This window comes from Athene noctua, chromosome 6, assembly GCF_965140245.1.
Source record: "Athene noctua chromosome 6, bAthNoc1.hap1.1, whole genome shotgun sequence".
Taxonomy (NCBI): domain Eukaryota; kingdom Metazoa; phylum Chordata; class Aves; order Strigiformes; family Strigidae; genus Athene; species Athene noctua.
Genome location: NC_134042.1, coordinates 40,518,442 through 40,533,850, shown reverse-complemented (window position 1 = coordinate 40,533,850; position 15,409 = coordinate 40,518,442). Strand labels below are relative to the sequence as shown.

At 36.2% G+C, this 15,409-nt stretch overlaps 1 protein-coding gene across 1 annotated transcript in view; it reads right to left on the bottom strand.

Annotated features, from left to right (window-relative positions):
- PPP2R5C (protein phosphatase 2 regulatory subunit B'gamma) overlaps positions 1-15,409 on the bottom strand; it is an 87,387-nt gene that overhangs the window by 58,062 nt on the left and 13,916 nt on the right. The window contains exon 3 of the mRNA XM_074908674.1: positions 12,038-12,197. Coding sequence (XP_074764775.1) covers positions 12,038-12,197 — 160 coding nt within the window. The remainder of the gene's footprint in view (positions 1-12,037; positions 12,198-15,409) is intronic.

Here is a 15,409-nt window from a genome sequence, read left to right as displayed (position 1 = left end):
TCTAACAATTATTAAGACTAAACTGTGATGTGATATATGAAAGCTTTGCTTGTGTTTTTCTTCATTTGTTTCTCAAGGACTCCTGATTCCTCAACTCTTTCCTTAGGTCCCTTTGTCCGTTTAGGTAAGATCGAAACGCTCATTAGGCTCCCTACGTAAATCACTGGTGGCAGACTCAAGGCCTTCAGTGGACACTTGGGCAACTCCTAGAATGAGCTATGGGGGGCTCTAACAAAGAGACACCGAGACCCTGTTATAGGGAAACTGGTTTTGCTGGCTTAGGAGGGAGACACCTGGACTTCACAGCACATGCTCTGCAGAGAGGGTCAACTAGCCAACACTGTGAAGAAGACTACTTACTTCCTTCCCCAACCACTGCAGACCCTCACCCTATTTTCATCACTACACATGCTCAGATTATGCAAATGAATTCTGGGAACTCATTATCATAAGACACCCCTTTCTAGGAAATCTAACGAATATCTATGATTTGTATGTAAACTCATGTCCCTTGCTAGCTCTTGGGAGCCCTTATGGCGGAGAATCCCCAGGGCGACCCCAGCACTGCCAATAAAAGAATACCTGCTCAACACTTCTATTGGATTCTGTCTGTTGAGGTAATTTCTTTGTTTCAAGAGCATATACATACCTGGTTAGCAAAGTTGTATCGCACTACAGTAATACACTGTCAAAGGTGAGTTAGAGCTGTACTGAATATTATTGAATAGGACGAAGGGAAAAGACAGATATAAAATGAGGACTATTACTCATCAGACCCATGAAGAAATCAATTGGATTTACTGATCACTGACAAGGTTCGATCTGAAGTAGTGCCTCCTGGATGTCACAGTTGAAGAGGGATATAAACCCAATGAGAAAGCCCGAAGATGACCAATCTAAAAAATATTACTTCGTTAAAAAATAAGAAAAGCTGCTGTTTGGTGTGGTGTGAGTTGTTGGGGTTTTTATGGTTCTGGGATTTTTTTGGTTTGTTTGTTTGGGTTTGTTTGGTTTGGTTTTGGTGTTGTTTATTTTTTCCCCCCTTGTTTTGGTTTTTTTTTTCAAAGGAAGGACTAGACTGAAAATATCCAAGCATTTTAAAGAGTAATTATGGAGATGAAGGGAATTAGTTTTTCTACATTCACTATAGAAAGTAAATTCCTTCTACGTCAAGGAAGATTAGGTTAGATATTAAAGGAAATCCTCTCACAATAAACACAGTGAAACAAGAGACCACAAACTTTCTAATAATTTAAAAAAAATGGCCAAACATAATGAGTGATACAAATGTAGATTAACCTGCTTCTGAGAACATAAAAATGGACTACATGAACTTCTAATACCTTTTTAAACTTTTCCCCTAAGACTACAAGGATTCAAATAATTTGGCCTTCCAGTCTAGGTAAAACCAGGGGAGGCATATTCTCAAAAATGTCAGGTTTTATATCTGTATATCCCTTGGGTATACCTTAGATGTGGAGTTTTAGCATTCTAAAACCAAAAGCTACCAGAGATATGCCTTTAACAAAACAAAAGCAAGATTGACCTCAAAGTTTTCTACAAGATCTTGACAGAGGAAGGAGAAAACTGAAGAACTCAATTTTTTTTTGCAACATTTTCATATGCAGAATTTTTTAAGGAAATTCTGTTTCTTATCCCCATCTAAAGACTGTGCTATAGTGATAAGCCGCAGTAGGAAGCACAAAAGATTAGGTTAAAAATTCCAGTTTATCTGGGAACCACATCTTTAAGAGGCAGCTGCTCTCTCGCTCTCTCTCTCTCCTCCTCTCTACTTGTGTCTTTGCTTTAATGTCAACTGCTGCTTCTGTCTCAAACTCCCTGGAAAGATTAAAATGGCTATGAAGACTGCTGGTCCAACAGCACACAAAACTACTGTACTGGAACACAACAGAGCAGAAAAGGGCATGTTAGTTACAGTGCCATTTCCTATTTTATACAAAAGCATGGCTTGAATAGCTGGAGGCTGATTAGCAAATTTTAGGTAATGTTTTAAAAGTCAACCCCCTACATTGTTCTTCACTAAAGAGTTAGCAGTACTGGCAGAACCCTAAGTCACATTCAAGTAAGTTTTCTCTTACAAGACACACACACCCTGTTCACATTTCTTCCTCTTTGCAGGACTGTGTTACATCTGAGGCCAGTACTTAGTAAGCTACCATGAAACTGGTTCAAACAGCCATAATTCAGTGTATTACTGGTGTGCTGACAGGACACTAGCAGAGCTGAAGAACTTCAAACTTTGTAAGACCTTGCTTGTTAACAAAACGTGGTATCTTCTCACCAGTCGTACAGATCGAGAGATACGTTCTGCCCAGGAAGTCTGTATACCCTCCATTTGTTTCAGCCTTAAAATATTTGATTTGCCACCAAATGAAAATATTTACTTAAATTATTTTGATCAACATGATTTTGGAAAAACATTGCAAATAAAATCAAGTTAGGAATTGACTTACTAATGGGGAGGAAAAGAATATTAGTGCAAGTGGAATGGAGCTAATGAATATCAATAGGAGGAGGAAGAGGTTACTTGAATAAATTTATGAAGATACTTCTGTTGCAAGAGAATCAAAAACCATATTAACTTCCGCTACCCATTTTATAATTAAATGGATGAAAAAACCATACTGATAGTATAGGAAAACTGTAGCTATTACACATTTCCTATGAACCCTGCTCATCACTTCTAACTGCCCAATAATGAGAATGAAGGAAAATCCTATAAAGTTCTCAGGATATAATTAAATGTGTTACATTGAAGGTCCAGCACTATGATGAACTCTCTTTATTGTAGCATTTTTTTCAAAACAAACATTCCATTTGGGTTACAATTTTAAAAACAACCAAACCCCCCCACTCACCTGCCCAAGGGTTGCCTTTATTTCCATACTGAATTAGCTACTATTATAACTGAGAGTGACAGAATCAACAACATGTAAGATAATTAAAACTGGATGAACTTCTATTTACACGAAGACACCTTGGACAAAGTTGGTTACCACTCAAACTATATGAGGATTTTTCATTTTTGGAGTGGAGGGGGTTATTTTGGGAGGAAGGGGTTATTCAGTCTAAACTTTAAGGGAACTAAAGGCATAATTCCACAACTGCTGAAGTTGCTACTCCTCAGCAACTTAAACCATCCTAGTTGAAGAATGCTTCAGTCCCCTTCCTGCATTTCCCTCTGCTTTATTTTGCTCTCATCTGCTTCAGTGGTCATGAGACCCACAGCTGAGTTAGTTTAGTCCACTAATCCAACAGAAAGCCACTTTATTGTCAGGCTGGTTTTCTGTTAACTTAGACTGTGTTCCATAGCAGCCTAAACTGAGCTAAGACTGTATGAGCTACTGCTGCAATCCCACCTCTTTCTGAGGCACACGTGCACAACCATCTGAAATAGATGTACAAGGGCTTGTGCAGCTGCATGGCTGAACCAGATTAGGAAACTGAACAGAGTTAAAAACGAGAAGGAAAAGGGCGAATTTGAGCCATGTTGATTCCATTATCTGGTTCACCAGACAGCCATCCAAAAGAGGAACAAAACTAAACATGACTTGCTTTTTTACTGGTAGGACCAAAGTAATTTACTTTTTTCCCCTTCAATTTTAGCCTAATCAAAATTTACCATTCTCACAAATGATGTCACACTATTGAAAGTAAGGGTCTCTCCACAACCCTGAACAATGAGTTGCCTGAACACTTCGATTTAGAGGAGAAAAGGCACTGGATACTACACATTCTGGAGGAGAAACCAGAGCAATAGAAAGGATATTGGGCTTCTACAACATTCTGACTCAGTTGCAAAGGACAGCCAAGAGGAAATTCTTCCAAGGAATCAGAAGCAGCAAACACCATGTTAATACCTAGCTATCAAAAGAAATACACAGATAAGAGAAAAATCCTTACCTGGATAAACAAAACAGGTAAGGACTATCGTTTGACTTCCATAAAGAATTCCTAAGACTGAAGCATGGCAAAAGATAGTATTCTGCCTTCCACGTTGAGAAATTGATAATATTTACTCCTTCTAGTACAGGAAAAACTGATTAAAAGTGGAATTGGCAAACATCTGCCTGTGATTGGATTTGTCTCTATCTGGATTTCCTAATATTTGCATGGTCACTGTAGTGCACAGACTCAACGGTGCCAAGTTTTCCTTCAGCCAATATTGTATACTCAAGTGGTTTTGTAAGTGGGGGATGGTGGTGAGGAAATCAGTAGGTATCTGTTGAATTCAGAAAGCTGGACAACACACAAAAAATTTGTTAGTTACCTTAAAAGAAATATATTTTAAGAGTAGCATCTGGTACAAAACCATATTTCTCAGGGCAGATTGCAGAAGCTCATTTCAAGTATTGGCACACTATTTTAACCAAGCCCTGTATAAAAGCTAACATGTATACCACCAAACTCACTCCTGCCTGTGGCCTTATTATATGTCACACATGTCATTTTCAAGAAATGAAGCATAAAAGATTACATTTAAGAGTTAAAACTTGAGTTATCCAGCAAACACTGACATATTTACATGTATAAATATTGCATTCAATGTTTGATCAGTAGAGGTCTTATGAAGGGAAAAGTTCAGTGCAGCAGCAAAACTGTTTAGGTCTGATTATAATGAAGACCTGTGCAATGGAACAAGATGTTCTTTTTATAAACAAGGGCATAATAAAAGCCATTTTAAGAGAGATCTAAACTCTGAATTCAGAGACAGGCTAGTCTAGAAAATAAGACAATACCACATTTTAAATCCTATTTTTATGGATTCTATCCAAGCTTCAGCAGAAACAAGTTTGGTAGGAAATGCTGCCAGTGACAGATGTAGAGCATTCTTCTAACACTTTCAGCTGCTGACTAATGAGTAGGTGTTTGATAGGGCAGTTGAAATGAAAAATGGCTCATTAATCCAAGCCTATGATTTCATGTAAAACTAGCTAAAGAAAAAAAATAATTCACACACTTAAGTGAAGTATTTTTCTCTATAACCTTTTTCTGGTAGTTATTCACTCACTATCATGTTTCTTAATCTTTAAAATGTTACACAGTAATTAAGACTGTATAATTGATAAATATTTTAATATCAATTAATAATTAATAATTGTTAAATATGAAAATATTAGCTAATTTGATAGATGATACTTTCCTGTGTGAACACCAAACAATTGCCAGTTTTTGCTTTAAGAAATGTATATGGTTACCACACTCATATTTTAATATTTCTTCTAAACATTGCAAAGAAAAATAAATACAGAAAAGTCTGTTCATGCAACACTATGATATGTTTTTAAGATCAAAGTTCAAAGACAAAGTTACTAAATTAACACGGCAAAGAAAGTCTCCACAGTTCTTCCACAAGATACAATGCATACGCTCATTAACACCTAAACATACTGATGTAGGAAAGAATGAGCTTCTGCAGACTTTTTGTTTCAATAAATTCAATACAGTATTGGGCTGCCAAAAATACTATAGAAGAACGAATGCAGCCAGGACCAGAAGGATAGTATTTAGCATATTCAGTTAGTCCAATGTAGTTCATGTACAAGGGAGAAGAATGTTATCTGTTTCACAAAACTGTATTCATTGATGTTTCACATGAGAATTGATTTGGTTTGCCTCAGTGTTTTGCCTTTTAAGTGCATTATGTATTAGGGCAAATGATCTCATATAGTAGCATTATCTTGCTTAATCTATCATCTTACTTTGCATAAAACACTTCTAGCTGAACAGTGATGCTACCACCTTGCAGCTGGACAAAATTCCTTATTTGCCATGCATGCACACAAGAAACATGATTAAACTGGAAAGGCTGAAGTACTGCACCTCTGTTTTCTACCTAATTTACAATTGACAGGAGTAGGTTTCTGTGATGAAAGTGACATTAAACATTGAGATCTCCAGTCTCAAGAGCTTATGAGAAAAAGTGTTCCTCAAAACCCTAAAGTAGTCCATCATTGCAATAATTCCCATAAATTCATTAGATTGTGTATGTCCGGTCAGTCTGTTTTGTATCACAAATCCAGACACTAATTTTAAATAAACAGGTAACACACTCTTGAGTTTGAGCTTACTCTGATATGAGTTTGTGGAAATACCAACATATATGGTTGATTTTTTCTACGTCAAAGGACAATACTTGATTTACTTTTTAATTTACCTTGATACCAGTTTTGCTTACTTATCTGTACTCTACAGTTGAGAGAAACACAACCACCTTACATTTCTGTCCTCTTAAGAAATTCTCACTTTTTCCTTCCTCCTTGTGGTTACAACAGTTTTAGCAATGAAAATTTGGCCCAATTGTTTTTTTAAGTATCAGAATCTCAAACTGGAATCACCTCTTTGCAATTTTGATTCATCAGACTTTAATACTGTGCAGACGATGAAAACAAGAGCTATCTCCTAGACAGCCATTTATGACTTAAAAACATTAGGAAAGCTTTAATAATGCTTGCTTCCCTATCAGAGCCCTGTATCACAGGCAGACAAGTTGAGACACCACCCTGACGTGCTCCTCTTGCACAGAACAGAATCAGAATTTGGCACAGCTCTGAAGTCTCATCTTGGAAAAAAGAAGCAAAAAAAGAAACCATGCACTCTGCATGAAATGTGTTCAGAAAAGCAGCACCCTTATGACCTGTCAGGTTCACTTTTTAATTTTTTAAATTTAAATAGATATGACTGATAGTACTTTTAACGTTGAAATCATACTAAGTCAGAAACATGCATCTCTACCAGAAGCTCAAAACCAGGGCTAATCAACATGCATGGAAAGACCTTCAACAACAAAATATCAGCATCTGTTTAGTTGTATAACATGCAGTTATTCTACATTAGAACAGCACAGTACTTCCATATTCTATCCCTCTTAGCACTCAAAATTAGTATGTCCACATCTGTTAATGTAGCTCATTTCTTCGTATTTCAATATATACCTTTATATGAATATTGTAGCCACATTTTTGAAATCAAAAATCCAACTCAACAGATAAGCAGTAATTTTGTAAATAAATTAGGAACTGTATTTGAAAATAAAAACTGAATAGTAATAATCTTTAACATTATATAAAGCAATGTTCATTTTTATCTAAAAACCCCCAAAATCCCAAGCCCAAACCCATGAATAAAACCATGACACTGGCATCACAGAAGTCCACTGTAAGGCTATAAAAGAATTCTAAAACATAAAAAACAGAGAATGTCATGGTTTAACCTCAGCTGGGTTTAACTCTATCCCAGCCACAACCAGCACACAGAAATGCTACAAAAAGGGCATAGTTTTGAATCATGCCCAAATTTACATATGCATGACTAACACTGGAAAATTTTGCAACATTTCAGAATATTAAGGAGGACTGACTTAATTTTTTTCAAGTTTGTTATTCTAGGACTGACAGAGAACATTATCTTTTAATATTACTTGCAGGTTAAAGTTAGATTTGTGACACATTTGTATTTGACACTGTATAAAGCCTTTTATTCCAGTCACGGCATCTTAATAGTGTATTTAAGAATTCCCACGGCAACATTCTCTTATGCATTGTAGGGATTTAGACCACACCCTTAAAAGAAAATCTCACCACTTTGTTTACAGTTGTCTCTAAATGCTACACATTTACAGTTTTTAGTAAAATCAGCACGTCTGTGCAAAATAACATGCACAAATACAAGTGTGCTCGCCTGTTTGTACTGTTAAAAATTCCCCATAGCATATAAATGAAACATACATAGTGGGCAAGTGAGTATCTTAGAAATACATAATTAGCAAGACTGTACTAGGGGAAAAAAAACTGTCAACGTGTAATCAAAGTATTACTAAAATGATAAATTCTTATGGACATAAATTCTCATTTTTAATAACTTTTTAAATCATTAAACAATTTTACTTTTCTGTATTAACAGTCTTGAATAAAAGTGAAACACAGTACTATTTAGGTTGCTAGTTAACCAGTTATGAAGTGTCACACTGCTGGATGTTCTGTATTTTTGTTCCTTTTTCCATCTTGGTCAATTACTCAGTGAGTCCATCACAGCAGCAACCTCAGTCCTGCAGATGCCAACACTCAGCCGCTACTTTCACGTGTAAGGGACAACAATATTCTCAGTAAAATCAGAGAGGAAAATCAGAATCTTATTTTTTAATTAAAAGAAGATTACAAAAAAACATTCCAGGGAAAATTCAGAAAACGTTAAGTGTGGTGTCCTAATGGTTTAGATAGGAAACTAAGCTTACAGAACTTACCAGTTTTTGTATGGTTTTCTTAATATGCATGTGAGAGAAGAAAAAGAAGAAAAAAAGCAGGTAGATCTGGAAGTAAATAAAATTACCTCATAAAAATAAGAAAAAAAAATACCCTTCCTTTCCTTCAGCATTAAACCCAGGCCTTTTTTTTTGAAAAAAAATTTCAGATATTTGAACTGTATGATGGTCTTTGGATATTAACTCCATGAGAGCTGAAGTGAGAAGGCAGCCTTCAACCTCACAAGCAACAAGCATGCAATTTATAACATACCGTGACACTCTCAAAAGTCTCCTATCAGAACTGACTGAACACAGCTAGATGAGTAGCACATACACAGCACCTATTTGAGCTCTAGAGCTTTTTCCAGTATGTAATGTATTTGGGTGCCAGTAGTTCAGGGGTAACCTACAATCAAGAACTAAAGTGAAGACGACCCATCAACACCACCAGAAATAAATGCCAGCACACAACAAACTAAATCACAGACATGGAATTATTTTCTAATTAACCATGAAAAACATATATATAATGTATCAACAAATGCAAGCTTCTTGCATAAAGCTGAAGTGGGCAGTTACAAAGAACACTACTTCAGTGTTATCAGTGGTCAGGTACACACAAGCTCAGATATGGTACTTTAATACATTTATTAAATATCTGTATCAAACACTTATGCTGCTTATCTCATACAGAACACGTTCATAAATTTGTAAACAATTGCAATTTTTCTTCACTTACAAACTGTGTTCCTAAGAGAGCAAAACTGAAGAAACTGGCAAGTTTCTGAAGGCTGAAATACTCTTTGCCATTTATATTTGGTATAACCAAAGCATTAATCTGGAAGTTTTCAAATCAGAATAAACCAAAACACCTTTAAGGTGAATAAGTAATTTTCTCCCAATAAACAACTAAAAACAAAAATAAATTTTCTGTAATTAAAGTACCTGTTCTACAAATGCTGGCTAACAAAAAGAACCAGATAAGCAGAAATTAACACAAGTTTGCTGGTACAGGATTTTTCTTTTTTGGTGAAAATAGGTAAGATCTTTTCAAGATGTTTGACACAGTTCTGAAGACACTTCTCCAGAGATACTTCCGTTATCTGTGAACGGACAAGTTACCTATTCTACCCATACTAAATCAGGTTGCACTGCACTGTGCTGCAGGGAGCTTCACTGGCTTGTAGCTTTGCTAATATATAAATCTCGATGCTCCACAAACCAGTTGCATCAGACGCTTTTCTATGCTCATGTCTATTCTTAGAGCCTCTTAACTCATAATTTATTTGCCTTTCTTTTTGCATTATCTGAGCTATCCTGCTTCTCCATTTCCTGAATAAACTGAGGGTGTACAATTAATAATAAGCTGCTCCAATGAATATAAATCATACCACACTAATACCAGTCACCAGGGCAAATGGGCTGGTATTTCTGGAAGCCTATCATCAGCACTTTTGTGCGATGCCCAAGAGAAAGTTCAGATAACACCTGAAGACCAGGAAGTATTTCCTAAATAAGAAAACTTAATGAAAACCCACTTTGGCAGCTCCCTCTTTACCTTTCCACTGTTTCAAGCGATCCGCTCACCTCAATTCCAGCTGCATGGCACAGAAGAAAGGTGGTTACCTCAGCAATACCACAGCCCATTTAGAACTTAGGAGTTACAAGCTCCACAGATCTAATACAGACCTTGAAGTATGCAAAGACAACGCCATTCTATATGCTGTGCTTAAAACACAATGTCATGTAAAGCACACCACACAGTAGTCAACCCAACATCTGTCAAGAAAATACACATCTCTTGGTCTACTACAGATAGAAGAAAGGTTTCCTTGGCACTACAACCACAGAAATACAGCCACCCATTATGAGTAACTGGAGTTTGAAAGCTGGTTAAACACACCTAACGTGAAGGAACACTAGATTCTCCACAGCGTTTCACAGAAGTCAAATCCGCCTTAATCATCTCAGTCCTTTAAATGACAGCCTGTCAGACCACCTTAACTCCTGTCCAGACAGAGACATTAAATACCACACCTAAAGCTATCCAGAAAAGAAAGTTTTCCAGCTTCACTTGACCCACTGAACGCACATCAAGTACACGTTAGGAGAACAGGGTGACTGGCCAACAGTGTTCTCAGCAACCCTAACAAGTGGGAATTAAGTCATGAGTGAGCACAGCAACTATACAGACACCTGCTGTGATCCATGAGACTGGACACCGTAATTAGTACCCATCATTAGATCAGCAATTGCACCAGTGTTTTATAACAAAGTTTGACCTTCGAAAGTCTGGGGACACACAAACAGCATCACACATCCACCAGAGATAAGCTCAAAATTTTTTCTTTTGTTTCACTTGAGAGTGGGGGGAGCGATTGCAGACTGAAATGCAAATATAATGCATATGCTCAACAACACTTCTACCATTTCTTCACATCTAGGTATGCTGTATCAAAAATGCTAGTACAGTCGCAGAACATTCTTTACATCATTTTTAAGACTTTAAGACTTACTTTTTAAAAAATTTTAAACTTTCCCCTACTATGAACCTACTATGTCAGTTTAAAAGATAGGACATATTATTCATAATCAGTGGTCCTAAATAGTCTAATTTATAAATTTAATAAAGTAGATTGAAATTCACTAATTAAGTCTTGAAAATATATTTAATATAATATTAAAGTCTTGAAAAGTTTTAAACTGTACATAGACTGCTGTACTAACACGATGGACAATATATAATTCTTTTTTAAAAAAAGTATCTGTGTGAAGGGAAGAATGTTGCAGTCTGATCTGTATGAAAAGCACTATCAGAGGGATTGAGAAGCTGAGTTTCTTATTTTCAAGAAACAGTAACGCATTATATCAAGAAAACAATGACTGGAGGAAAAAAGTTTTATTCCTCGACATTTTCACATTGCCTACAACAGTACTACTCAACATTTCAGCAACCTATTACGGTTTCACTGCCAACTCTGAACACTAGAAAGCAGTATGTGTGACACTTCAGTACAGCTTGCCTTTTTTTAAAAGAAATAAGCCTTCAGAGCAAATCAGTTGCTCAAAAGCAATAGATCAGTACATCTGACCACACCTGGAAAATTACAACGTAACACTAATACAATCTACCATAAGCACACTATGCAAACATGTATCTACACAACAGACAGTAGCTAAAATAAAGATGATAAAAGCTGTGTTAGAAAGAGAAGACACATCAATCGTCATCATCTTTTCATCACAGATGACAGTAAATATAATTCTAAAAGATCAAAAAGCCTTAAAATTGACAAAGGAAAAATTAATCTTCCCTAAAAAGACAACACTCCACTTGACCCATGCTCAGGAAAAACAGACCAGTAAGTAGCAACAGACCAGGTCTTCTCACAATGCCAAGAGATATTTTAGTATAAAGTAGGGTTTGAGCATGATGCACTGAGCACAGATGACTAATATTTTGCATAGAACACCCAAATATTCTGCTTTTATATGAGATGAGTGAATATACTTTCATATAGATATTTCTGGCTCGAAGAAACTTGGATGTTTCCTATCCTGATTGCCAGGAAGGCACCACACTGGAAGTCCTCACATAAGGACTGAAAAAAACCAAAACCAGTGTGTTTGAGCATGTAAGTATGTGCAAGTTGGATGTGTGTATACTTGATACATAATATAAGCTGTCCAGATATAAGTAGTATGATAGTTGAGATGCCTCATTGTCTCATGCCTAAGATCCCCCACATGTCATTTTAATTTAGAAAGACATACCTTTTAAAGCTGGCAGTTTTTGAAGCTCCCTGTTATTGCTAACATTAAACCTTGAAGAACTCTGCCGCTTTTCCTTCTTCAGTACTGTCTGGGGTGCTGGTACTTTGATTTTAGATAGTTGTGCTGGGGGAGGAGTGCTGTTTGATTTTTTGTTTGACACCTGTTTAAAGAGAAATGGAAACAGTTAACTGCAGCTGAACTTAGAAAATCTTCTACAAAACTATTTTTGCTACAGAAATAAATGAAGCAGAATAAGCTTTTAATCAAATTGCTCTATTCATAATCCTCTGAATGTATAGCTATCCATTCTTCTGTTCCATCTTTTCAGTGTTCCTTTCTGTACCAGAGCCCCCATACAGATGGGAATGGATCATCTTGTTACATGCACTAACCCATTTATTTGAAGTTACCAGTCAACTGAAAAGACATTTTCAAATAGTGTAGTTCCTCAGCTACTCTCACCTCTTCCCTGAGAAGTTCAGGTCTCCAAGGTATTGTATTTAGCTGTCCAACTCCAAAGGGATCACAGGACACTGCCTATTTACAGCAGGTGGACCTCTCACTGCCCATTTGTACCTTGCCTCACTGCTAGAGTCCTAAGCTTGGCTAGGGCATTCAGGCTCTGATATAAGGAGTCTTACTGTAGTAGCTCCAGCAGCTTCCAAAACTTACATGAAGATTTATAGCAGTTTACTGCCTACTCTGGGCAAGTTGCTTCTACTGTAATAATACATATCAGATTATCACTATATCTCTGTAAGAAGTTCGTAACATAAACCCAGAAAAATAGTTCCCACCTATAGGTTTCCAGTTTGCTGTTATTTCCCAGACTATACTTGACATTGCTCTCTCTCAAGCTGAATAAAATGCATGATTAACAAAAGCCTGTCAGAACTTGTGATGCTGCCTTATTCATTTTTTGAAGTAGGAAAAGCAAGTTTAAAGTAGGCAATAGTTAACTTTTTAAATACGAATAATTTCATTATGTTCTTTACAAGGATGATAAAACATCTAGGAGTGACCTACACTACAAATATAAAAACAGATGAGCAGGAAATCTTACAGCAAGTACTGCAATTCATTTTACAGGACCTTAATTTGCTGTAGAATCCTTCCAAATTGGCAAATTATTTTACACTGAAGGACAGACATCTGAAAATATACCTTGGCACTTATACTGAAAAGACCATATTATCCTTTCCAGAAAGTGCCCACATGGTAAGAAACAGGGAAAAAAAAAAAAAAAAAAAATCAGAACGGAATGGGATTCAGGATGGAAATCAAGTTGTAATGCTGCTACTTTGGCAGTCTGAATGGATTTAATTAGAGCTTTAAGTATAGTAGATATGAAAGCAGTGTTTTTATTTCTGCATGAAATAACATCAATGGCATTTTCACAGGGATATGGCTAGAACAACAGAAACCACCTTTTCTTCATGTTCTAAAAAGGATTTCCAGAATAGCTTATTCATCAACAATTTCCACATGGTCTGGGAGTATACACATCCAGCACACTGAAATATTATCATACATAAATTTATCTACCTTTAGTCTCTAAGACAGTAATTTTATTCAAATTTTGTTCTAGTAGCATAACTGGGGTAGAAATGTACATGCTTCAAGAATACATTAACAATTGTGTTACATTATACACACAATACTTAATATATCAAAGATATGACTGAAAACAACATTTAGTTTGCATTAACATACAAGATGATAATTTTGGGAATTTAGTATTGTAATAGCAAAACCCTTATAGAACAAATAAGGGGAGACAATATTCTGAACACTGAAAGTCTTAAGTTACCAAAAATACTCTAGAACTTGTTTCAGTAAAAATGGCATACACTGGCAAGTTAAAAGAATTTATGTACAAGTAATACCTATTACATTGCATTTTTTCAGATTATTTTACTTTTTAATCCCAAACACTAAATGCTTAAAAATCTTTTTGCTGAAATACAAGGGATCAGCAAGGTAAATTCTATGCATTAATTTAAGTTTAAAAACCCCCCAACATTCCAAATAGAAATATGAATAGACTAAGCAGGAAAAAAAAAGCAGCACTAAAAATTAGGAAGCAATGACTTACCATGTATTAAACCATAAAAACTAATTAAGATGCATTATAAACACTATTACTGAACAGAATTCCATACTTTCAAGATTGTGCTTGAGCCTAATGGTGTTTTTTTGAACTGGCTATCTTCCACTGCCACCTGTTTTTTGTTCATTACTTGGAACAGGAAAAGCCGCTTTCCTGTTTCCTCTATTCCCAAACAAATTCTCAATTTCAAATTAACAAGTGCTTGCATGTGCCTACACACATGCACACACTACGGTATCCTAAGGTAACACAAACCTCAGGGAAACAAGCATTCTAAATTGCAGATAAATTCTAAAATTAGCCAAAAGTGGTTATTTAAGGCGATGGGCAACATCCTGATTAGAAATGTTGAAGGAAAGCATTTTTTGTTGCCAGGGCAACTTCCTATCTAGCAGTGATGACTCCAGTGTAATTCTAGCCCTGAATCACCGGCCAATTTATCCAATAGATTTCCTTCTCCTTTCTACCATCAACCATGATCATTCCTGCTTTCCAGTCATGCTCCAGTCATTCAGGCAGCACTTAACCAGGAAGCTGCCAAAACAGTTTCCAGTTCATTATTATTTGAATACTGCACTACACAGCTTTACCCAGTGACCTCTGCAAGTGGCACTATGGTGCTACCACAAGAGAACCGGCCTCCAGAGCTGGCAGACAACCAGCCCTTGGATGGAAAGGTACCTGGAGAAAGTGAGTTAAGTCAACTTAAGCCACACAGCTCAGATTTTAACTGCTCCTCTAAAACTAAAAGAAATTCAGACTAACAATTCTACGTCTTCATTTGCTAAAGATTTCAAGACAACATACTTAACTTTTTATGAAGGTACAATGCTCATCAGTTCAGATAAAAGAGCTCAGCTTTCTCCTCCCAGTAACAAACCAAACTACTTCAGAAACTGCAATGCCTGAGAATAACTGATGGACATTCTGCTACATCAGTGAACAATTCACCTTATCCAACACAGTAAGTCAAAATACAGATATATTTTTAACAATTCTCTTCCTGCGATTAGAATGGGAAATACCTATTCTTACCCTTCTTCTGTCGAACAGCTTCCTCCTACCAAAACGTTTACAAACTCTGACATGTTCAATTCCAAAAGTGCTGATAACCTCCTAAAAATGTGTACAAATTCCTCTGAAAAAATGTCAGATTGAGAATGTCTTTCTTTGGATCATCATTAAAACATAACCCTCAGGTTTTCTGATTAATTTAGTTTTTAAAAGCTAGAAGAGGTTTACATACTTCTATGAACATTAAG